This window comes from Eumetopias jubatus, unplaced genomic scaffold (assembly GCF_037043125.1).
Source record: "Eumetopias jubatus isolate StellerSeaLion01/CBP00866 unplaced genomic scaffold, mEumJub1_p1.0 scaffold_1, whole genome shotgun sequence".
Lineage (NCBI taxonomy): Eukaryota > Metazoa > Chordata > Mammalia > Carnivora > Otariidae > Eumetopias > Eumetopias jubatus.
The window spans coordinates 39,767,697-39,794,210 of NW_028274807.1; the positions used below are offsets into that span (position 1 = coordinate 39,767,697).

Sequence of the window (26,514 nt, forward strand, 5' to 3'; positions counted from 1 at the left end):
TTATTTTCAATCCTTAAGATTAGGAAACAAGGATTCTTATACATTGAGTTCAATGAAAATACAGTTGACCCTTCAACAATGTGGGTGCTAGGGGCACTGACCCCATGCAGTCAAAAATGCACATATAACTTTTGACTTCCCAAAAACTTAACTACTCATAGCCTACTGTTGACCAGAAGCCTTACCAATAGCATAAAGAGTCAATTAACCCATATTTTGTATGTTATCTGTATTATATATTGTATTATACAATAAAGTAACATAGAGAAAGGAAAATGTTAAGAAAATCATAAGAGAAAATACATTTATGGTACTGAACTGTATTTATTGAAAAAAATCTACGTATCAGTGGACCTGCAAAGTTTAAACCCATGTTGTTCACTGGTCAACTACTGACTTTTTTTTTTTGCCTTGCTCTCTCTATTTTTTGGCAAAAGGATTACTTTAAAACTGTAGTCAAAAAAGAGGTTGCCAATAGAGAGTGAAGAGTATAGCAATACCTCTGTTACCAAGAAGGATGCAGCGCAATGTCACCTTCTATGACTGGATGTAAAAGTCATGGGTGGAGGAGATTTCAGGGTATCAGGAAGTAGAATGTGGTATGAAAATATCAGTACTGATGATAATAACAGCTAGTCTTAGAAAACATAAAATGACCATCTGTCAGATGATTGTGTTATATAGACTACATTCTGTGCTCTGAGTACCTACCTGGCTATGGCAGGCCTACTGGAAGGGGGCTCAAGATTGTGACCCTGTAAGACCAGATGGAATCTGGCAGCCTTGGGCTTTATTTCATTCAACCTGCACAGTGATACATATTTTATTATGCATTTGAGTGCCTTTAGAAGAAAACTGCACTCTCCCCTTAGCCACAAGTACATTCCTTACTAGCTCAGTAGCCACAGTTTTAGCCTGATCCCTGGGGACCTAATTTAAATATGTGCTCCTATTTTAGATACTCCCTTGTTAAAACAGGGTGTGTATGTCCAGAGACCTATGATGACCTGTCTCCTTTGATGCCATTATTCTGCAAGAATAGGTTTTTGGAGCAGCAGAAAAACAGATCAACTTTCCAATTTCCTCTCTATAGAAATTGAGTCCCATCAAGGGACTTAAGACCATTCTTCTACACTCCGTTCCTTTAAAACTCAATTGGATTGAATTCACCTTAGAGGAAGCCTGGGGATTGTGAAGTTTGATTTAAGGCACTAATTGTTGGAACACCACACAATGGATACTCCCCTTACTCTGCCCCCCCCACAAAATCCTCCCAGACCTTGAGTGCAGGTGCACACAGACACTGCTCCCATCCCTGAACAATGAAAATATTTTTTTACTAGATCAATCTTTCCACCATTAGAGATGGAAAGGTAAATGTATGAATGAGTGTCAACCACCTCTACCAGATAGAACTGAATGTACCAATTGGTATAATTGACAAATAGGTCTTTTCGTTTTAATGGACTATACTAAATTTCTGAAGATTTACCACCGAAAAGTTCACAACAACATAGGATGGAAAGACTATGGCTAAAGTCAGCTTTGCCATTTATTCTCAGATAATATTCCCAAATTTGCATAGGAAATTACATTTGCTATTTAATTGCAGTTTAGGATTCTAAATAGCTATTTTCTATTTTTTATAAAAAGATCAATCTATAGCTATTAAAATATTTCAATGTAGTTAGAATAAATAGTCTCAAAAAACTCATTAGTACAAATAGATGAATAGTAAATACCAGTGCATTTACAACTAACTTGTGAATAACTAAAATTTGCTATTTCAATATTAAATATGGATTCAAAATAATTCCTTTTAGGGAGAAAAATTACTTCCCAATGCTAGTTGTATCTAAACTGGAATAACCTTATGGGTGAATGTCTGATAAGATTATGATCATATAAATGTGATGATGATAGAAGCATTCATACATGCTTATTTTTGTTGTAGAAAGATTAAACGTTCCCAGATTTAAAGTGCAAAAAAGTCACTATTCTAGATTTATTTTGCATTACATTTTGTTTCTATTTGCAACTTTCAGACATGCATATATGCATTTTTGTGTATGGATATAGAATGCATATAAGTACATAAATACATCCTATCCCTGCCTTTTGCAAACTAAAGAATCCCTTCCAAATTAGTGTGTGTGGTAAGCAGGTGAATTATACAGAGAAGGAATTTACATATCTATATGGCTGAATAATTTGGAATTTATTCTTGAATAATAAAAGCCTTTGTATGCACATATTGTTCAACATCTCCTGGGTGCTAGATGTGTGCTTAAGCATAGATGATTAAGTCACTGAAAAATATGTCTTTTTGTAAAAAACCAAAGTTTCTAGCCAATTAATGGTGATTATGTGTGCATAAACACATATGATCTACAGAGATTATGACCTGTATAGTGCTTGGTCTTTATTAATATCATAAAAACCATGAGACTGGACAGTATAATTTATTTAGTAAGCATTCTAAATCAGCAATAAAATTTGGTCTAATTGTTTCCATTTTTGTTATATAAAATAAGTTAGATAAGCATTGCCAGCAGATTTATATGTTAAATGCAAAAAGGTCACTTAGATTATTACCTTATTGCTTGCTTCTACTTGCTAGTTTCAAAGAAGTGCAGTCTTATAAATTAAATATGTTCCTTGGATATAATTCCCCAAATTTAAATACTCAATATGTCAAACTTTTTCATCAATAATAAACCACACTCTAACCAATTAAACTTAAGTGATAGTCTTTTTTGATAGGATCCCAGGTAATTTTCTGGGTTGTGAGACTTAAATTTTGTTATTAAGTTAGGCACCATTCAAGTTTGTAGCTGTCTTTAACAGCACACTCCTTTGTTCATTTAACAAAGACTGCATGCCCCACTAGGAGCACTTTCCCAGGTGCTGGAGGAACAAAAGCAAACAAGCCAGACATCATTCCTGCACTGTTGCAGCTTATAGGATAGCAGTTTGGGGTCAAGAATCCATAAGGCATATTTTCTATAAATAAACATCAAAAAAGCTAAATCTCTGAGAAGAATAAAAAGATAAAAAGTGTCGCTTCTGATTAAGATTTATTCCTAAATGCACTAATGAAATTCAAAGGTACCTCTGGCTCTTAAGTGCAAACAAAAACTATTAAGTTCAAACAAACTATTAGAGCTGATAGTAAGCAGGACATTGGTTAATCAGTTTTCTAATTGTTCCTTCTAGTGTGATATTCTTTATTTGGCATTATGACTGAAATATTAAAAAGCTAATAAACAGCCTTTGGAAAAGGAATCTTAAACTAAAAGACCCACATGCACACTGTGCATGCGTGTATGTGTCTGTGTGTGTGTGTGTCTGTAGATAGAGCAGGAGGGAGAGAGAGAGAAAGACTGAGAGAGAATCACTGTTTTATTCCTATTGGTATCTTTGGTTTAAAAATGTACAGTTTGGCTTCTGAGAATAATTTTTTTAAAGAAAATAATTCATCAATATTTAAATTGTCTTCTTTTTAAAAAAAGTAGGAAAGCTTCTGCAAAAGTTATTGATATAAAATGATTTTTGAAAACAACCAAATAACTAATTTCTATTTTTGTTGGAGAAGAGAAAGGAATGAAAACTAGAGAAAAATCAGCTATCACACAATAATAAATTTTATCTGCATTCAAGATGCTCCTTAGAAATAGTAAATAAACTCTGATTCAGACTTGTTTTCACCCGTTTTTCTCTCTGCCTTCGATTGCAAAACCAAACTCTTACTACTTCTTTCTCAAGATTCAGTTCTTCAGCCATTCGCATGATCTCTTGAGAGGAAGGTTTATTCTGTTCTCCAAAATGTCTCTCCAGAGCATCTTTAGCAGCAATACTGAGGGGAGGGACGTAGAGAAGGGTGAGATTATGGTGTTCTTATGATGTGTTGGCAGATCAAAATTAAGTAATATTGAATATCCTAGATATCAACATTAAAACATTGTTTAAAGACTCTGAAAGCACTTCCAAAGCTTCAACAAAGCTAAATGTGCAGTCTAGAATATTTAGATGCTTGTCTTATGCAGGGTATCCTGAGAAGTAAGGTATTCTGGGCTTTCTATGTTTATCCCACTTTGTGCCACTAGAGGGCACTGACTTCCTGAAAAGGAAATGAGCACTTGTGCAGGCATTTCTAAATGTCCCTCAGAAACCATTAGTTATTTACAATAGACGAAAGGTTTAGTGAACTCATCAACCAAAACAAAACCTGTATTTTAGTATTTCCTCTGTAATTTTCACGCAAATTACCAAAAGATCAACCAACAATCTTTCTGGTTTGAAATGCAAGGAATCACATTGGACTTTAAGGGACTGAAACACTGATGAATAGTTTGGCTATTTTTAATAACATAGATACCAAATTGCCAGAGCAAGACATATCTAAAAGGACAGCAGAAATGATCACTCTTTGTAGAAGTGATTGTTTAATTTCTGTTTTATCCAAAACTTGTGGGGCAAGTGTTCTTGAATCAAATAACCTACTTTTCCATCAAATGTTAAGAATTACTAGCTCTCCATTTCTCAGTGCTAAATTATTAAGTTATGCTTTTTCACCAATCTTGTTTTTTCAGTTGACTCTATTCACATACATTTATGTTATGTTGCACCTACATTATCCTCAAACGCTCTGTTTATATTTACATATGTACATATTGTGTATATTCCATCTCCTCTATGCGTTTTCATATCTCAAAAGAATACCTTATAGTTGTTCTTCGCTTTCTTTTTCTTTCATTTGCTCCCACTTTTTCATTGTATAAAGCTGTAATGGGGAAAAGAGAAATAATTACAAAACAAAGTAGGTTCCAAAAAAACTATCAGATTTGAGTTTCAAATTTTCTTTGTAAAACAATGCAAAATAAAGTTGCTATACATTTTTGTCTTAAATTTTTGCATTCTATGTTATTTTATAGTACAAGACCAAGATACAAATGTTAATGCAGAAATATTAACTTTGCAAAGACAACTGTCTATTAGTGATATCCTGACCAAACTTTTCTTGGAACACTTGCTTTAAATGCTTTCAAACCTTGCTCTTTCTCCAGCCTTGACATTAGTATGAGAAGATAATTTTATTACATTAGCAATTGCTTATGTACTTACTTGGAAGACGGGTGTGCACAAATGCTCTGGTTACAGTAATATCGGGTCATAAAAATTCATGTGCAATTACTACAGTATGCACAGAGCCAGAAAATCTTGATGTGTTAGAAAAAAATCATTTCACCACTTCACGCCTCTGTCAAGTTATCCAGAAAGCTGTCCCTGTGCAGCTTCTTTTCTTACTATATTTACCTTCTCAGTAAACTTATTTCTGCACTTGCATGAGCCTTCCTCTCTTCAGGATATGAAACATATTTATTTTTCATACGAAAGAGAAAAAACCCAACTAAACCTCAAACCTCTCTGCTTCAGTGTAAGCCCTAGCTAGCAATGGAAGGCCATCGTTTTGAGGTTAAAACATCACAGAGCCTGTAACTTCAGTACCTCCTACTTGCTCAGCTTCCTCCAGCCATTTCGATAATATTGCTTTTAGCTTGCATGCGTTTTTAAAGCTGAGCTGCAGGTTTTCGAATCGGCAGATAGTTGTTTGACTGAATTCAGAGCCGTGCACGGCTGCAAGGGCTTCCCCGACGTTGGTTTGGGTGTATCCTGTGAAAGGGCAGGCAAGACCTGTTAGAGTCAGCCCTTCCAGAAGCATTCATTTTAGCCGGTTATCACAGAAATTGTTGTGTCTTTCTTTGTTAACTATTAGATATTGCTTTTAAGCATATATTCATTGGCAATTTAGAATTGCTTGGTAAGTTCAGCGTAGACTTGTCCGGTACTTTAAAAAATGTTTCTAGTTAATTTTTTCCAGAAGTCAAAAGAATTCAGACAGGAACCCTGCCATTCACAATATTTAGTGAAATTGGATAGATGTGTCATAAACACTTTATAAGATACTTATAAATTCTTGCTCTCTATTATTATTAAATATCTGGGGATATATGCTGAACAATATAGTATATTAAATACAATGCATAAATTATATGATGATATATTTTTATCTCAACTGTAAGAGTACAAAATTCAACTATATTGTTAAAAGGTACCAAATAAAACGAAGAATTATGCTGACTTTCCCTGAAAACATGTTTATTATGAGACTGTGATCACCAAAATATTTTACATGTATCTGTGAGCACATTTATTATATCACTTGGTAACGCTTCTATCTTCTGGCCAAAGATCCTCATAGATTTGTCCCATTTTTAGGGTACAAGTTGATTATCAACCATCAACATAGAATTTGAAATATTCACAGCGATATAAATAGCAAACTGAAAATGGTTGTTATAAAGATGCCTACCGCTGTATTTATTCCATATAGTAACTGCATATTAATTCAGGGCCTAAAGCTATATATCTGTATGCATAAAATGGTTACGTATGATGCCCATCAATAAATATCATTACAAAATTACCTGTGGTTCATTCCACAAGTGCAGAGGGTGGAACTATCATTTTTCAATCCATTTAAAAGATGCACTACTTCGTGAATTTAAATCAAGGTTAATTATTACAGTTATTTTATGTTAACACAATTGAATAGAAAGTGTGCAAAGGCTATGAACAGACAGTTCACAGAGAAAGAATTACAAATGACTATAAACACATGAAATAACGCTTTTCAATCTTCACTCATAAATTTAAAATGAAACCACCAGAGCGGCTGGGTGGCTCAGTCAAGTAAGCATCAGACTCTTGATTTCAGCTCAGGTCATGATCTCAGGGTCATGAGGTCATGAGATCAAGCTCCATGGGGGGCTCTGCCCTGGGCGTGGAGCCTGCTTAAGATTCTCTGTCTTCCTTTCTCCCACCATTCTCTCATGTGTGCTCTCTCTCGTCCCCTCTCAAGAAAAACAAAAAACAAAACAAAACAAAAACCAACAACAAAACAAAAAAACTACCATGGGGACCACTTTGACTTATGGGATTTGCAAAGATCCAAAAGATTAAATCATAGTTTTCCTTCAATAACTTATTTATTCTCTGTGCTGCCAGTCACTGTTCTAAGTGCTGAGGGATATGCGTTTAAGGAAAAATAAAAATAGATAAAGAAAAAATTCCTGCTTTCAGAAAGATTATATTCTAAGGAGTTTGCCAAGAGACACTCATGGTGGTGGTAAAATTTGGCACAACCTCTATATAGACCAATTTGACAACATGTATCAGAATTACAAATATACATGCACTTTAATTAAGAAATCATGCCTTTAACATTTGTCCTACATATATATAGGTACAAAATGGCATTTATGGAGTGAATCATGGTGGGATTGTTTTTAACAATGTAAGATTGGAGACAACCTAAATTTATCATCAGTAAGGGACTGGTTAAATAATATATTCATGAAATGGAATTTGATAGGCCCATTTTTAAAAACATCTGTAAAAATTAATAAGGAAAGCTCTATTAAATAAATAGTTAAAAAATCTGTCGGGAGAAAATATGTATTTGCAAACAGTATCTCTGGAAGAATGCAAAGAAACCAACAGCACTGATAAACACGAAAGACAAACATAAAGCATACATTTCACTTACACATTTTATGCCTTTGAATCAATGAATGGCTCATCTACTCAAAAGTTCAGATAAAATAGGGAGAAAAACAAGTACTTCAAGTTAATCTTGAGGTAGGCAAGTTGAAAAAATATCATCAATTTAAAAACCTATGTATTTAGGATATTAAGAATTAACAAGGAAATAAAAGGTTTTGTGGTTTTTTTTTTTTGGTAGGATTTTCATAATTGGATTAACTTAAATCCACAGCACAGATGTAGAATGAAAAGTGTCTTGGACTTCTGACCAGAGTGTAACAGACTGAACAGTAATATCGTAAGGATTTGCAGACCAAGTTGTATGCCCGTTACTCTTAAAAAGTGCATACCTAACTTAATTCTTCTCACTTTAAATTCATTGGCAAACTTCTCAAGTTCTCGGATTTCCGGAGAATCCATGTCTATTGGCTCTTCAACCAATTTACTTTTCCGCCTGAGTTCCTGCTTGAAATCAGTGACGGCGGGGTCCTCTGCCAGAAGAGGCTGGGGCAGGGGAGGGAAGCCATGACTCAAGGTATGGTCAGGAAACTTATAAAGACAAGGGGTTAAGCTACCTGTGAATAAACACAGAAGGAAAAGAAAAGGGCCACTTGTAATTATCCCCCATTTCTATACAAGCAAAAGTTTTTCACCTTAGAACCCATTATCCCCCTGCAAGCCGTCACAATTCTAAAAGGTTAACTGACGTTCAGCCATCTCAAACAGAAGTCAGAATAGCTTAGTATAAATGTGATTTTTTCTCTTCCACCTTCCTCAGAGCAGTGAAGACAAAAATAATGCCAAAGGAAAAAAAGCAGGGAATTGCAAATAATTAGAATAGAAATAAGCCAATTCTCTCAAAAGTGTGTTTTCCATTATTTCATTTTCTCTTAAAAAGACACCTGTTCCTGTGAATCTGAGGTTCAACTGAAACCGGATGTATATTTTGATCTCTGTTTTAATTCATTACACAAATAATCTGTGATGTTTATTATCATCAAGGCATATGGTTAAGTGTTATGCTGGGAAGTTTTCTTAGGATTCGAAAACTGATTTTACAGTATTAAGAAGTTCCACTGTTTTATCAGCCAATGCTGAATTTCAAGGGGAAATAATCATGTCTTTTTAAAAATTTAACGAAGGCAGGTAAAAAGAAAATTATGAGAACATAAAATACACTAATATGCTTAAATAGATTCAAGGAGTGACTAGACAAAAGGTAATTTTTAAAGTTCTATTAAAAAGCATCAAAATTTCTTGAAAATTATACAATATAATGGAATAATTTCTTGATTATTGTTTAAGAAGCAAAAATAAGTGGCGGGAAAGGTGCAATTCTAGATATGATGGGCATTCACCCATAAATGATGAAGCATTAGATCAATTGATTGGGTTAAATGATAAATTACCAAAAAAGATCTAATTTTTTAAAAATTGCTTCCAGATTCCATTCTTCACTAGAAGAGCTTCTCAATTGGGAAGCATGAGTGAGAGGATAGCATAAGCTAAATTTCCACACATTTTATTTGTTTTCCTCATCAATACATCACTTTTTTATTGGAAGAGATTTCACTTCGATTTATATTAAATGACACATATAACCAAGACATGTTGATATAAATAAAATATTTTGTAATTTGTCATTTTTCTTATGATTATAAATATTTAAAAGTAAATTGCTACAGAATATATGCAATAATCATTCTTGAAAACACTGGAAAAACATATCAAGTTTGTGCTACCTATTATTTCTCTATAAATATATTCACAAATCAAAGACATGAGTAATAATGTAGTTTTCCAGAATATATAAATCTTACATTAATATATCAATACGTCATGACCAAAGAATAGTGTGAGTCAGCAAATTGTTGGCTTGTATTATTTATGTGACAATATGTAATTATAAAGTGTACTCCTCTCCAATAGACTTTTTTTTCCTTGAAGCGAAGCAAATATACAAGTGAGGGGTTAAACAAAATAGCATAAAATAAATTTAGCTGCTGTGAAAAATATTTGAAAGAAACTATTCCTGTCTAAAAAAATCCATGCTACTTTTACAAACCAAAATTATCATTTTATTTTTTAAAGTCAGTTAATCGTCCATTTTATGCTTTAGTGGGTAGTATATTGATCAGACCAGAAAACATTTTAAAAAGCAGTTTTATCCATTTTTAATTTATCACATAGTTCCATTTTTGAAAATGGTTATTAATTTTGGGGCTTATTTTTAGCTTTCTATTACTTTTGGATTTCTGCTAGTTGAAGTAAAAGACTAACCTACATTAAAAGAACACTGATGACATTTATTTAGCATTTACTTGATATTTATCTCAAGACTTTGTTTTCAGTTAGGCTTTCAGAGTTGGATGTTAGATATATTAAAATCTTCACTTCCTGCATCATTCAAAAAATACCACATGTCACTTAAGACACTTGATGAAATATTCTGGGAAAGAGTAAAAGCAGTGAGCAAAAATTAGGCTGCTGGGTTTTTCCTCTTTCTTACTATATTAGTTTTTTTAATTGAAGTATAGTTGACACACAATGTTACATTAGTGTCACGTGTATACCATAGTCACTGAACCCTATATGTTATGCTCTGCCTGCTCTAAGTATGGCTACCATCCATCACCAGATGATGTTATTACAGTACCATGGACTATGGCCCCTGGGCTGTACCTTTCACCCCTGTGACTTATTCACTCCATAACCAGAAGCTTGTATCTCCGACTCCCATTCACTCATTTTGCCCATTTCTCTACCCATTTTCCTCTGGTACCATCAGTTTGTTCTTTATATTTATGGGTCTGTTTCTACTTTGTTTGTTCATTTTATTTTTGTCTTTTAGAACCCCTGTATAAATGAACTCATATGGTATTTGCCTTTCTCTGACTTATTTCACTTAGCGTAATACACTCTAGGTCCATCCATGTTGTCACAAATGGCCATTTTATTTATTTATGTATTTATGTATTTATTTATTTATTTATTTATTTATTTATTTTAGGGAGGAGGGGCAGAGGAAGAGGGAGAGAGAGAATCTTAAGCAGGCTGCATGCCCAGCATGGAGCCGACATGGGGCTCCAACTCACAACACCGAGATCATGACTTGAGCTGAAATCAAGAGTTGGACGCTTAACTGACTGAGCCACCTAGCTGCCCCCATCTCATTCTTTATTTAAGGCTGAGTAATATCTCACTGCATATATATGTGCAGACTGTTGTTTGATTTTGCACATTGAATGTACTTTAAGGCACTTTAGATAACTCATTTAACCTATGTCAAATTATTTTTATTGTCCATAAGTAATTTGTTACATATCTTTTATATGATAAGCCATAAGTTCTGAATTTGTTAGCAATCTTGGTCATTATTTTCAATTTTTCTTTCTGACCATAGTCACACACCACAACAAGTCTTCCATGTGATACTTTGTCCTGTGTTCATTTCACATTTGTCATCTTCTTAGCTTTATGTAAGTAAGTTAGAAAGAATACTTTTTTATTCACGATTTAAAATTTAGGAAATTTAAGAGAAAGGCAATAACCTCCCTTGAGTGCCACAATGAATCAACTATACAGTTGAAACCAGAACTGAAGTCCAGTGAACATTTGTAATAAACCACATCAAAACAAACACCTCATTCATTTTTCCGGCAGTCTGTAAACCAGATGACTTTCCTTTAAAGACATCTGCAGTTTAAACGCATTTGGCTACATTAAACAGATACTTTCAGACAAAAATATTATAATTATTAAAATCTTAGAAGATAGTCACCTCTATTTCTGGAAAATTATAAAGATAGTTTATACATTATAAATGCTCTGGGAAAAAAAATCAGCATATAAAAAATAAATTTGAACACGAGTCCATGAAAAGAGCACAGGAGAGATACCATGTTCGGATGATTGGCAGCCAGAGCAAAGAGGAAAACATGATGTGTGATATGTTTGTATTCTTCATTCAGTGAATATATCCACAGTTATCCACACAGACATGGTTTTCCTGGAGTTAACCTGGAGCTAACCTTAAACAGAAATTCATAATGACAGTCCCAGGCACAGCCAAACAAACTGCAGTATCTATCATGTGATCTTGTATTTGGGGGAGAGTAGAGAGTGACTGGTATGGTATCAATGGCAAGATATTTTTAAAATCTTTCTAAAGCATGGATTATCGAAAAAGAAAAAAAGAAATAGGAAGAAGATAAAAGAAGCGGGGAGTCCTGTGCAGCAGAGGTCTCACAAACTTTTTCCAAAACATTGATAAAGCAAAATTGTCTGTGAGCCTAGAGAAGCCCCCAACTAGAGGTCCGGGAAGTGTTTGCACATTATATACAGCCCAAAGTGTATTTTCACGTTGCAGATTAATCCATCAAAACCTTTCTAAATTTCTGTGTCTATATTTCCGTGTGGCAAGTGGGAGAAGAGGTAAATCTTCTAAAGCAGGCAACGGGGAGGCAAAGGTAGCTGGCTCAACCCATCGTGGCAGGGGGAAAATCGCTCTTCGGGAGCACCTGGTCCTGCCCGAAGCTAACTGCCAACATATCTGAGGTCATGTGCCTGAAGCCCTAAAAGAACACACAGGGATAGCAGAGGCATACAGTAAAATACACCATCTTGCTGGAGATAGGCAAAGGAATTTGAATATTTGAGTATTTGAATATTTCCATGTATTTCTTTTTCATCACACAAGACAATGCGAAGCAAACCATAAATGTGAATTGTGATCTTTTCTCTTTTGTGCACTGGTAAATCCCATCCATATACAACAGGGAGCCTCTGCCTGGTGTACTTTATTTGGAACACAGCCACGCACATTTGTTTATACATCGCCTACGGCTGCTTTCCCGCTGTAGTGACTGATTTGAGTCATTGAGAGACTAAAAAAACTTAGAGAAAATACCTCATGTTACTGCTACTGAACAGCCTTTTCTGATTCAGAGGTAAAAAATCTTCAGAGTCCATTCTCCCCTGAGAGTCAACATAATCGGAACTAGTTAGGGAGAAACAAAATGAAGGAGGAGGAGAGGTGGGGGGTGGGGAAGGGGAGCAGGAGGAGGGGGAGGAGAAAAAAGGAGAAAGAAGAAGAAAGGAGAAAAAAAGAAGCGGGCGGGAGGAAGGAGAATGAGGAGGAGGAGGAGGTGGGAGAAGGATGAAGAGGAAGGAGAAAGATGGAGGAGGAGCAGGGGGAGGAGGAGAAGAAGAAAGGAAATAATTTAAGAATAAGAGATGGGCTCCAAAGTTGACTATTTCTCCATGTCAACCATCAACCTGATTTCTGTTGCTTTGTGCCTAAGATTGGTGGAGAGGGCACTTTCAGTCATAATTAACTTCTCTCTTATCCACTTCCCATTGAAAAATAAAACAACAACACAAAATGGACATTCAGCTTCGTGGTTAATTCCCCAAACTCCGCGATTTTGCGTTTCCCTTAAAATTCATTTTTAAACAAGGACTCTTACGCCTCATCTGGTTTGGCCATTATATAATCTGACCTGGCTGGGTTTAGCACTCATCCCTGTGTGGCTGATGATGTGCTGTTTCCACGGGAGGGTGGGCAGGGTGGGCAGCCCACTGAGCATGTTTTCTAGCTTCACCCAGCTTCGGAAACCCGAGAACAGACACAATTTCAGATACCCAAGAATTAGAGTTTTGAGGGTTTCTGTTGTTGTTGTTATTTTATGTTGTGTTTATCTAGAAAAGCTTTTCAAGAGCATTTTTAATTCACTGTAGGCTATTGAATTATCTAAATTCTCAGGAGTGAAGGCACAGAAGGCATTTAGTTGCAAGTGTATCTAAAGAGAAGATCATAGGAAAACCAGATCGAGTTGGTACAAATCTGCTGCAATTCAACTGCAATAGAGTGGTGGCACTCACCACAACTCAGATATGAAGAGACTGAAACTATTTACAACAACGTGAATGGAACTAGAAGGTATTATGCTAAGCAAAATAAGACAATTATCATATGATCTCACTGATATGAGGAATTTGAGAAACAAGATAGAGGATCATAAGGGAAGGGAGGGGAAAATGAAACAAGACGAAACCAGAGAGGGCGACAAACCATACGAGACTCTTAATCTCAGGAAACAAACTGAGGGTTGCTGGAGGGGAGGGGGGTGGGAGGGACGGGGTGGCTGGGTGATGGACATTGGGGAGGGTATGTGCTATGGTGAGCGCTGCGAATTGTGTAAGACTGATGAATCACAGACCTGTACCTCTGAAACAAATAATACATTATATGTTAACAATAAAATAATAATGTAATAAATAAATAAATAATAAATAAATAGAAAGTGCAGCACAGGGTGTATGTTTAAAAAAAAGAGAGAGAGAGAGAGAGACTGAAAGTCAGAGAAGTTAAGTGACTTGAACAACGTCTGTAATCAGTTCATGGTACGGCTAATTCATTGCTCCCAATTAGTCATTCTTTTTGGTGTGCCCACACCTGGACTATAAGGCACAGTGGACTCATCTGATAATTGCAAAGTCTTCTCTACCAACGTTAACAAAATATTAGCTATAGCTCTTCCCTTCCACTGGGTTGTTCATTTAATGCAATGCTCAAGCTAAATGTGAGCATCAGAGTATGGGTTATAACAGGACCACATTAAAATAAAGCAATTTCATATGCTTTGAAATATAGGTCTTCCTCTAGCTTTTCTTTCATATGGCATGTGTGACAATGAACCTGTCTTTGTTGTAGATGATAAGATGCTTCTGTGAATTGTGTGGAAGTGGCTGATTTGATGAATGCCTTGAGACTTCTCAGAAAATTCTAATGACATTAGCCAGGTTTCTCTTGTGTATTTTATACCTTTGCTCTCTTTTATTTGAATTCCTGTGTTTTATAACTCAATTTGTGTAGCTTCTCTGGGGATAACGACAGGAGAGTGCAGACTCTCTGAGGTTCAATCTGCTAAGATGCAAATATTCATACTAAGCATATATCAAAATAGTGACATTCTAACAAATAATAAAGCATATCACTCTCAAAAAATATTCAAATATAATCTCTATGCTTGCCATGGTGAGTTTTTCTTTCAGTGAAAACATATATTTACTTTTAAGACTCCGGTGATACATTCAAATCTTAGGATAACCATTTTTGCTCTTCATGGTACTAACCCAGGCTTTGGATCCTTTTAAAGGGCTCTTCTGGGAGCCTTTCCTTTTCAGCTGCGGTGAGGAAGAGGGTTTGCTGAGTGCCTGCTGAGGGGACTTGTCAATATAGCCTAAGCAGCCTATGGACTCTCATTGTGAACCTGGGCCCAGAAACTAGAAGCATGTTAGAATTCTCAGGCCATCTGCAAATTCACTAGGCTAGTAGCCAGTGGCCTTGATCTGGTGGGAAGGGAGGTGGTAGCGAAAACCATCTTAAAGTATTTAGGAGGTGCCTGGGTGGCTCAGTCAGTTAAGTGTCCAACTCTTGATTTTGGCTCAGGTCATGACTCAGAATTGAGATAGAGCCCTACGTGAGGCTCTGCACTGGGCATGGAGCCTGCTTAAGATTCTCTTTCCCTCTCTCTCTGCTCCTCTCCCACCACCCCCTCTTCTCTCTTTTTCTCTCTTCCTCTCTTAAAAAAAAAAAAAAGGTATTTGGTCTGTGGCTGATGTTATCTTTGTGCTAACCTTAATCAATTGCTGCCTGTCGCTGGGTTTAGAAGACACCTAAAGTTGGACCTGGGTTTCTGGGAAACACTGTGAATGAATAGCAAGAACCCCCCTCCAAGAGATAGCAGCACATGGCCATGTGCTTGTCATTTCCTATCTTCATAATCAAAATGTGGTGTGGGCCACACGAAGCATTCTGCCTGCACCTCTAGCAGCTACATGCACATTTTACTATTCTTATAATAAAAGTAGTTTATCATCCACAAGGGCTGTTCTCATTAACCATAAATACTAATTAAGTATTAAATATATGAATCATAAATTATCAGTTTTCAAAAGGGAAAAATATGGTTGTCCCTATTTCATAATTATTAAAATAAGAGATGCTAGGTTTTACAGGTAATCATTAAGAACATCAGCCTTCATTTTACCATCAAGGTGAGGATACTCGTTTATTCAAAATGCTGTGTGGTAGGATGTAAGTGAAGCTAATTTGTTCTGGAATATTTTATTTTAAAGTTTTAGTGTTTTATTTAGTGTCAAACTGAAAAATATGTAGAAATTGTCAATGAACTATTTTTTGTTCAACTTTATTTCAAATTTATAGTCATAAATCCATGTTTTTTTCTATCACTTACTATGAATGATAATAGACAAAGCAGTGAGAAAAGATACTATTCCTTTATCTAAAGCGTCTCCCTCTCTCTCTCTCTCTCTCTCTCTCACACACACACTCTCTCTCTTATTTTCTCACACAGAGCCCCAGTAGTTTATTGTCACCCATCAGGTTTCTCTCCCTGCCATAGTAATGAATACAAAAGATCAAAGAATGGCTAAAAAAATATGTGAACAAAATTGTGTATTTTTATTAAATCATCAAAATTTTTTTTCTGGCCATACCCTAAAATTAAGTCATAAGTTTTGTTCTGAATGGATTAGGTCAGATTTTCCTCTTCCTTAAGGAATGTGTTATTACTGCTTTCATACAAGCACCAATAAATAATTAACCTTGATCTAGTGACGCTTTATTTATCTGACTTAAAAAGGTAACCAAGCACCTATCTTCAGGAAGCAGCAGCTAATGCCTCCTTCAGCAATGCCGGGGCCCTTGGAGGGGCCGATTCAAGTGGGGTTCTCTGCAGACCCTGCTCACATTCACTGAGGGACTTCCAAGGGGCCGAACAGCACAGCATGTTGCTAGGTTTGAGGGGAGAAAAGAAACTGTAGGAAGCTGATCTTGGATCCGCTCTCTGCCCAGGTTTTCTCTCCCGAGGGTGAAAAAAAAAAAAAAGGAAAATGATGGAGATTCATAAATTAATGAAGTTCCTTGAAAGACCCTGCCATTGTATTCCACTCTTTCTCTTAATAACTAAATTAAAAAACAGGTCAAGCCTTCAAAAAAAATGCTTTATTTATCTGAAGGAGAAACATAAGTAACTTCAACTCTTCAATCTCATTTAAGACTAAAAACAACTTTGAGCTGCCAAAACTTCAAATGACTATCACTAAAGCCACCGCAATGGACTCTTAGCTTTCAATGTCTTATTTATCTTTATGGACCAAATGTCCAGAAGAAATATTACAGTGAGGGAGATGTTTTATAAATCTGTGCTGTCTGCTTTGATAGCCACATGAGGTTAGTGAGCACTTGAAATGGGGCTAGTGCAATTGAGGAACTCAATTTTAAATTTGACCTTATTTTAGCTAATTTATGTTTAAATTTAAATAATTTAGGGGAAGGGAGGGAAAACTGAAAGGGAAGAGACCAGAGAGGGAGGCAAACCATAGACTCTTGACTCCAGGAAACAACAGGGTTCCTGGACGGGAGGTGGTTGGAGGATTGGGGTAACTGGGTGATGGGCACAAGGAGGGCACGTGATGTGATGAGCGCTGGGTGTTATTCAAAACTAATGAATCATTGAGGGCGCCTGGGTGGCTCAGTTGGTTAAGCGACTGCCTTCGGCTCAGGTCATGATCCTGGAGTCCCGGGATCGAGTCCCACATCAGGCTTCCTGCTCGGCAGGGAGTCTGCTTCTCCCTCTGACCCTCTGCCCTCTCGTGCTCTCTATCTCTCTCATTCTCTCTTTCTCAAATAAATAAATAAATAAATCTTTAAAAAAAAAAAACAAAACTAATGAATCATTGAACATTATATCAAAAACTAATGATGAACTATATGTTGGCTAACTGAATTTAAATAAACAAAATTTAAATAACCACATGAGGTTAGTCACTACCGTATTATTATTAGATCGAGCCCACCGATAACATTAAGTGACAATCAGCAGTTTGGTAGTCGTCAATTAGAGTAAAAATCATACAAAGCAAACAAAAGAGTTAAGCATAGATGTTCAGGGTTATGGAGAACAGGGGCAATCGGGTTTAACCATTATGGTCACTGAAGGCATCTCATATCAGGGAACATTTCGATAAGTAGTGGTTTACCAGCAATTCCCAAGTTAACAGATGAGAATTTCATGATACGCTCTGGTCAAGATTCTCTCAGACCCAAGAATCCATCTAAGTGTCCCCAAACTCAATCTCATATATGCAGACAATTTTTCTTACCTGCCATCACTCCATAGGTCGATGGCTGGTTTCCATAGTGACAGGAAGGAACAGAATAATGAAGTCCTGTTGCTGTGTTTCCCAATGTTGTCACCAAGAAATATGCATGCAAACATTTAGGAGTTTGGATCAAAGACAAAATAGACGGGACTGGTAAGAAAATGTATGAGGATTCAAGACACATTCATTTCACTGCAAAAATACACATTTATGTGATTCTTAAAGTTATATGGCAGTAATCTGTTTTCACTTGGGGGAAATTCTCTGATGAGTAGGTTAAAAGCAGAAATCAAAGTTTGTCTCAAGTAATCAAATCATAAATCATCAGTGTGGATGATAGCATTCATTAACTATGTTGTGCCCTGTGAAGGGGTGACTGACCAGTTTGGATGTTGGCCAATTGGGAGTTGCAGAATTCTTGTAGGTTCCATCTTGTATAGACATTACAATAAACTGACTAGAGGAATAATCTCGCTAAATGCTTGTGTAGTATATATTATATAGTGGTCTTTCTCTGGAAGAATGAATACAGAAATCAACTCTTGAACAATCTTTACTTCTGCTTATTATCCTAACAAATTTCTTCCATCAAAGAGAAAATGGCCAAGCAATTAGCTTCTAATTGGATACAATCTTAAAAATCCCAGTAAACTCAGAGGTTTATGAAAAATAAGTGACAGTGTATGATGCATTTATGTTGATGTTGAAACCAAGAGGTGGTAGGTTTTCTGCATGCACACAATCAGTTCAACAATTACAATAATAAAGCTGGCCAAAAAAAAATTGATTGTTGAACGACTTGAGATCTATAAAGGTTGAACCTGGTATATAAACATAACCATTCATAAATAGTTGCTTGCCTTATGTAATCAATGTATATTATGAAAGTAAATTTAAATTACAAAATTTTTATCAAGCTTTAAACATGAATCACCAAGTTGACTAAGAGTTTGGGTATTGACAATAAAACTACTGTTTCTTTATGTATTTTATTTTCTCATTTTTCCTTTATATCTTGACTATAATGGTGGGTTTTCATAAATATAATATGATCATGAATCCGTGAATAAATATGAGCTATTATAAAGTATAGAATTAGAATCCTTTGAAAATATTAAGATACAATTCAGTGATTAAAGACATGAGGTCATCTCAGAAAGCAAAACATTTTCTCTTACTATTGATAAATCTTCAATATTTTAAAATATCTGCACAAATTTTCATTTTATAATTAACATGTAGAAAGAACTGAAGTCATTTTACATTATAATGATTACATGTAAAAATCTTACTATGCAATCTAAAATTAAACAAATAAACAAGAAACACATGTAATATCCAAGTATTCTTCTCATTATAAGCAATATTTCTTGTTTCTTACCTACTAATTTATAATTTCATGGAAAAATGATAAAATCAATGCTATTATCATGTATTTAAATACTATTATTTAAGTATCTATTTAGAATAGATATATCTATTATTTAAAATACAGAGTTATGTGATCATTGCTTAAATTTATTTATAGTACATATTTTTAGTTAAAATACTCTATTATATTTTCTAAAAAAAATATGTTTGGGGAAGCTCCCATTATTGTCTTTTTATTTAAATTATGAGAGTCTTTGGTAGATGAAAAAAAAAATAACCCTCTACATTAATGATTTCAACCAAATCCAGATATCTACTCTCTAGATTTTAAAAATTCAGCTGCAGATTAATCCAAACTTGCATATGAAAGAAATTTACTCAATTCAAGTCTCTGTCTATTTATAAAGCTACTTTAAAAAACTTTGTTACTACATAAAGGACACATTAGCAACACATACCTATTTGATTATATTTGAGACAATATATTCAAATTTTCAAGCTTATTTTCTATGTTAGAAAGTTACATAAGAAAATACTAAAACTCGGTTAGAGAGATTGAAGTCTCTTCAGAACTCAGTTTTAAGATTTTTTAACTCAGTTTGTGGGCTCTAAATGCTACATATTGCTTCTAGCCTTGATTTTTGAGTTTTGAATTATGCCAAAAATGTTTGTTAATATCACTTAATTATATTATTCTTTGAAAGCCATTGTTGTTGGTATTGGGAATCATTCAGCTGTGTTTACTACAAGGTATATGGCTGTTTTTAGACATAGTAAAACCAAATAAATCTTTAAGATAAAGAAGTAACACATTTTAAACACTAAATTATTTAGGCTATTTCTTTAGTTTTGTTCCTTACCCATAAATGTTTACATAAAAATGCTTTTTGGATTAAAAACACCCAGACTCACTGTTTACTTTGGTAGAAAATAGATCTTCTTTGTAATAAAACCAACAATTGAAATTACTACGCTTAATAATATTCTTTAAAAATGTCTTAGGTAGTTTGGCTTTTTAAAATATCCTTCATATTTAACTTAAGACGAATTAAAATGAAGGAGAAAGCAAAAGAAGCAAAGAGATTCTAAACTAACAAGATTCAAAGCATCCATCCTGCAACGGCCCGGCCACACGCAGACTGGTATGGGAGTCCGTACCTGTGGACATCACGTTGGTGGGATGGTTAGAGACTGGGAGGCACTCAGCAGCGCTGTGATGCATGATTAGAGGCAGAGTTGCAGAAGCCTCAGAATTCAGAGGTATAAAGGTATCAGCCGAAGTAAAAGGTTGGCAACTCATTCCCACAAGACAGTAGAAAACTGAGGAGAACTGCTACTCCCCAAATCAGAGTTTTATTCTATTACTGTTTCAAAGGGCCGTTTCAAATCACACTACCTGCATATATACATCAGGAAGGCCCTGGAGCACCAGGAGGGCGCGTGCTTGGTACTTATACTGCAGGGAAATCCCTTTATACATGTTAATCGTCTTTTCCCAGGGGTATTGCTTTATCAATCTGAACCGTCTTCCTTCTCACCCAAACATAATCCATGCCCAAGAGGGAACCTGGTTCTGGGGTATAGATGGAGGGAAAGGGAGAAATCTGAAACTTGATTTGAGAACCTTAGTGATTCAGACATTTTAGAAAGGATTCAAGAACTTCAGAAATAAGTGTCCCTCCGAGAAATAATCCTAAAATGAATTGAAAAATACTAGGTGTCTTTGTGTTACTAACACAATAACAAATTTTTATATAGGAGATTCTTTTTGATAACTTCTCATTCAATCTGAAAACTAACATAAAACAGAAATTCTACACAATTTTTAAGAAACTGTAAATATTTACGTTTAAATTGAAAGATGCATAGAAGACTGAATATGAGAATGAATATATTGCCAACTACTGATTCAGACTCAACAATGCAATTGTGAAAAATGTGAACTAATTTGTTATATGTTATAAATTGAAAACAGAAAAATATTGAATACAATTTTAGTACTGTGTAGAGAAGATAGACATGAGTGATATAGTATCTTTCCCTTGATTTCAATTTACTTATTAAGAATAAACATTTAGTTCATGCTGACACTATTCTCGGCACTTTCTATAGTTCATGTCATGCAAATCTCACATCTGTGTGAGTTATTTACCATACTACCCTAACCATGCTTTAGTCCTCCAGAGCCCCTGATTTTAACCATTCTGTTCCAGAGCCTACAGTAATCATGGTAGCTCTGGGTGCAAACCTTCCACACAGAAAATATCACGTGGGCATGAAAAAAATATACACATATATATATATATATATATATATACACACACACAACGAACAGTTCATTCAAAGATAAATATATTCGCATCAAGTACAATGATCATGATTTCTACAAATAAGTGAATGCAATACTATTTTTAGAATGTCTGCTGAGGATAATATAACAGAAGTAAACTGAGAGGCATAGAGATTACTGACATAAGCAAGGGCCATGCTTCATTAGTTTTTTTGAAATTTTGTATTATGGAATGTTTCCAGATAACTTGGAATTGGTTGTTTTGTGTTAAACCTAATGTTTATATTGATAAGAATACTTTTTCAAAAAACTTGCAACTTGAGTGTGTTGTTAGTAACCAGTTGATATTTTGTAGGAAAATATGGGGTTACCCAAATCATTAGATATTGCCTGAAAAATATTTATTGTGAAAGTGACATATTTTTTCATTCTGAATTCTATATCTTTGAAGCTCTGTTTTCTCTAAATGAGAGAAGAAGGCTACAGGTAGCCAAAAGTATGTATTTCACTCTTGCAGAATTTATGTAATTTTCAGATCACATAAGCAAAAAAAAAAGTTTTTCAATGTATTTATAAAGAGAATTCCCTAAGATTAAATAAAAATAAGTTTATTTTAAAAAATAAGCTAAATGATAGAGTTCTTGGAATATGCTGGTAAAATATATCAACCCAGTGGTAGATAATGAAGGGCATTGTAAATCCTCCCTGGACAAAACAAAAAATTTTCCTAGCAGTTTGTCATAGTATCTAAAATTCTACAGTTGAATCTTAGACATCATTTAATAACAGTTTTAAATTTTTTAACTGGGCTGTGAAATGCAAACCAGAATGCTCTAGTTAAAATTGTGCAAAACCAGAAAATAGACATTTCCACTACAGTCTTCTCACTTAGTACTATCAACTGTTAATTTATCAGTTTTTAAAAATAGTTTCATAAACAATTATAATTTTGCATAATATTGAGTTGTATGGATCTATTATAATTTGACCATTTCTTTATTGTTGGGTGTTGTATCAACTTCTGCTTTCGCTTTTATAAATAACAATGCAATGAATGTTTTTAACCAATTATTTATGCAATGCATTTTCAGAATATAATCTGTATTTTACAAGATAATCTAAATATCCCCCCAGAGGATAGACTCTTAGAAGTGGGATTATTGAGTTTGTCTTATAAGATTTTTAAAGTTCTTAAAAAACATTCCTAAATTGTTTTCTCAAAAAAGACATTTTTAAAGAGTAGTTTTATGTTCACAGCAAAATGGAGCAGAAAGTACTGAGAGTTCCCATCTACCCCCTGCCCCCAAAACGCACAGCCCTCCCCACTAGCAAAATCACCCACCAGACTGCTACATTTGTTACAACTGATGAATCTACATTGACACTGAATTATCACCCAGAGTCAGTTTATATTGCAGTTCCCTCTTGTAATATTCTATGGGTTTTAACAAATGTATGATGACTTGAATCTAGCATTGTAGTATCAGAAAAGTACAGAAAAGTTTCACTGCTGTACAAATCTTCTGTGCTTTGCCTATTCATACCTCCCTTCTAACCCCTGGTACCACTTACTATTTTTTTAAAAAGATTTATTTATTTATTTATTTATTTATTTGAGAGAGAGTGCGCATGCATGAATGGGGGAAGGGGCAGAGGGAAAGGGCGAGAAATCCTCAGGCAGACTCCCTGTTGAGCGTTCCATCCCAGGAGCCCAAGATCATGACCTGAGCCTCTGGTACCACTTACCTTTTTATTATCTACATAGTTTTGCCTTTTCCAGAATGTCATATCGCTTAAATTTCATAGTATGCAGGCTTTTCAGATTGGCATCTTTCACTTCAGTAATATGCATTTAAGATTTCTCTGGGTCTTTCATGCCTTGATAGCTCATGTCTTTTTAGTTTTGAATAATATTCCATTGTCTAGATGCACCACAGTTGATTTATACATTCACTTTCTGAAGGACATCTTGTTGCTTCCAGGTCTTGTCATTTATGAATAAGGACATTAAAAACATTTGTTTGCAGATTTTTGTGTAGATGTAAGGTTTCAATCCCTTTGGATAAATACCAAGGAATGTGACCGTTGGATTGCATTGTAGGTGTATGTTTAGTTTCAAAAGAAACTACCAGTTTTCCAAAGTGGCTGTACCATTTTGTATTCTGACTAGCAATGAATGAGAGTTCCTGTTGCTCCACATCCTTGTCAACATTTGGTGTAGTCACTATTTTGGGTCTTAGCCATTCTGGTGGATGTCCAGTGGTATATCATTGTGTTAATTTTTTAATCCCATGATAGCATATGATGTTTAGCATCTTTTCATATGCTTTTCTGCCATCTGTATATCTTCTCTAGTGAGATGTCTATTCAGATCATTTGCTAATTTTTAAATTGGGTCGTTAGTTTTCTCATTTTTGAATTTTAAGTGTTCTTTGTATATTTTGGGTAACAATCCATTATCAGATATGTCTTTTGCAAATATTTTCTTCTAGTCTTTGGCTTAATTTTTCAAGCAATTTATTCTTTTTTTTAAAGATTTATTCATTTGACAGAGAGAGAGAGAGAGCGAGAGAGGGAACACAAGCAGGGGGAGTGGGAGAGGGAGAAGCAGGCTTCCCGCGGAGCAGGGAACCCCGTGTGGGGCTCGATCCCAGGACCCTGGGATCATGACCTGAGCCGAAGGCAGACGCTTAACAACTGAGCCACCCAGGCTCCCCTCAAGCAATTTATTCTATTACTATTTGGTTTCAAATATCAGGGACAAGTTGAGCAAAAAATAATTGTTTATTATTAGGAGATATGAGGTTTCTTGGAACTCACAGAAAACAAAGTCAGGCCATTGGGAGAGACTGAAGAGAAAATGGAAATCCATCTGCCAAATCTCTCTGACTTATCTATCTCCTTTTCCCCACTCTCTGCCTGACTGATTCTCCATCTATCTCCAGATCATGCCTTAAGCTTTCAGCCAGGCAAAAGCTTCTTAGTCTATATTTATGAGAGAAACATTCTGATTGGCCATGGCTAAGGATATGTTCTAGAAGTGCAGCATTGTTCCTGGTGCCCATACTTATGAATGGATTGTTCTGCATTGGAAGCAGTCAGGCATTTGTAGGCAATGAGGGATAGATTGTTATCTGGGAAGACATTCTTAAAATGTGACTGATGCTGTTCCACAATTTTACAAAAGCACCAGTAGAGTGAAATTGACAATTTTCTTGCATTCTCCATGTCAGTAATAAAGACTAAATTATGCTTAAATACTAAGTATTAGTCTATTAAGACAATGGCATCTTATTAATATAATTTGCATTTTTATTGCTAATATGCTATTTTTCGTATCTATATTAGCTATTTGTATTTATTATTTTGTTAATTAGCAGTGTATTTCACCCCATTATTTAATATCTTTTTGTTTTATTAGCAATTTGTGTTTTAAAATATATTAAGAATATTTTTAGTGTTTCATTTTATGATTAAAATTTTCCTAATTTCTTGTCCTTTAAATTTATATTGGACACTGACATACATAACAGTTTAGGTATGAGCTAAATACACTGATATTTTCTTTTATGCATTTCTTAATAATTTTAAGTTTTTATATTTTCTCTTGCCTAGAAATTTTTGTTTTTGTTAAATTTTTTTTAAGATTTTTTAAATATTTACTTATTTGAGAGAGAGAGTGAGAGAGAGCATGAGTGGGGGGTAGGAACAGAAGAAGAGAAAGAAGCAGACTCCCTGCTGAGCAGGGAGCCTGATGCGAAGCTTGATCCCAGGACCTTGGGATCATGACCTCAGTTGAAGACAGGCACTTAACTGATTGAGCCACCCAGGCACCGCTTGTCCAGAAATTTGTTTGTTTTGTTTTGTTTTGTTATTTTGGAGCCTTAAAAATTCTTTTTGATATTTTAAGCTACCATATTCATTATGTTTCTAGAGTTTCTTTATAATTGCTTAGATATTAATGAATATTGTAGCATAATTTGAAAACTATCAGATAAATAAAAAGAAAAGTCTAATCAGGTTAAAGTAATAAAAGAAAATATAGCAGAAATCCTGGCCAGGCTTATTTGTTAGTTTTGTTCATTCATTGTACCCCCTCTTCATCTAAGCCAAGGATTTTTTCTAAATATGCTGTTTGAGTTTTGACAGAATGATCATATTTTGAGAAAAATATACAAATCTAGAAAACATGCTATTAAGAAATAATAGCTAATTTTTCTATGTTTTTTTCTATCTTTTCTGTTTTTGCTTGAGCTGAAAACTATAGAATAATGAATGATTCAACATATAGATAGATTCTGGAGCCAGACTGGTCTTGAACTCGAGCTTTACACCTTAGCAGCTATGTAATGATTGACAATTAGCTTCACCTTTCAAGTGTCTCAGTTTATCTTATCCACAAAATGGAGACAATACTAATACTAGTTTCACTTAGAGCTATGCCAGGCATATAATAAACTCTCAATAAATATTAGTAATTATTAATAAGTGAGTTTTTATAATAATGTTTATGCTTACTAAGTCTACATACTTTATGGGTAGTTCACTTAATCCTCACATGAATCCAGTGAGGTAGGCACCATTGTCAGACTGAGTAACTGAGTCATAGAGAGGCTAAAGCTTCACCAAAAGTCATATAGTAAATACTGGAGCTGGTGTAGGAATTCAAGCCTTTTGAAGCCTGAGCAAGCTACATAATACTGCCTTTTATTGTATAAGGAAAAGGTATGTTGATATTGAGATTTATCTAACTCCGTTCCATATCTCTATGTATCTCTATCTGCAGACTTTTTGTCACATGGCTTCAGAGAGAAAACAGGGGACAAAGGAGAACTCTTTTAAAAGATGTAGTGTTCTATCTTTTCAGCATCCAGATTGCTATATAGACCTATATGAGTATTCAGGTATATTACAAGAATAATATAGACATTACCTCTTATGGGGCAAAAGACTAACATGGCTGAATAATTTAACCCTATCTAATAATGTGTTTAGTTGATGTTAATAATTCTTTCTTCACCAACTTGCAATTCAAAGCTCTTCAAACTGATTCACAT

At 34.8% G+C, this 26,514-nt stretch overlaps 1 protein-coding gene across 2 annotated transcripts; it reads right to left on the bottom strand.

Moving 5' to 3' along the window:
* Positions 1-3,645: 3,645 nt before the first annotated feature.
* On the bottom strand, positions 3,646-20,467 carry POU1F1 (POU class 1 homeobox 1). Of its 2 annotated transcripts, none has more exons than XM_028116651.1 (6): positions 20,326-20,467; positions 17,797-17,868; positions 7,956-8,180; positions 5,509-5,673; positions 4,723-4,783; positions 3,646-3,856 (listed from the first exon to the last, which is right to left on the bottom strand). In XM_028116651.1, exons 1-6 carry the CDS (start codon positions 20,465-20,467, stop codon positions 3,646-3,648), a joined length of 876 nt encoding a protein of 291 aa, XP_027972452.1. The 2 variants fall into 2 exon arrangements, with proteins under 2 accessions (XP_027972452.1, XP_027972443.1); XM_028116642.1 differs by having other exon boundaries at positions 17,797-17,946.
* Between the last annotated feature and the right edge of the window lie 6,047 nt (positions 20,468-26,514).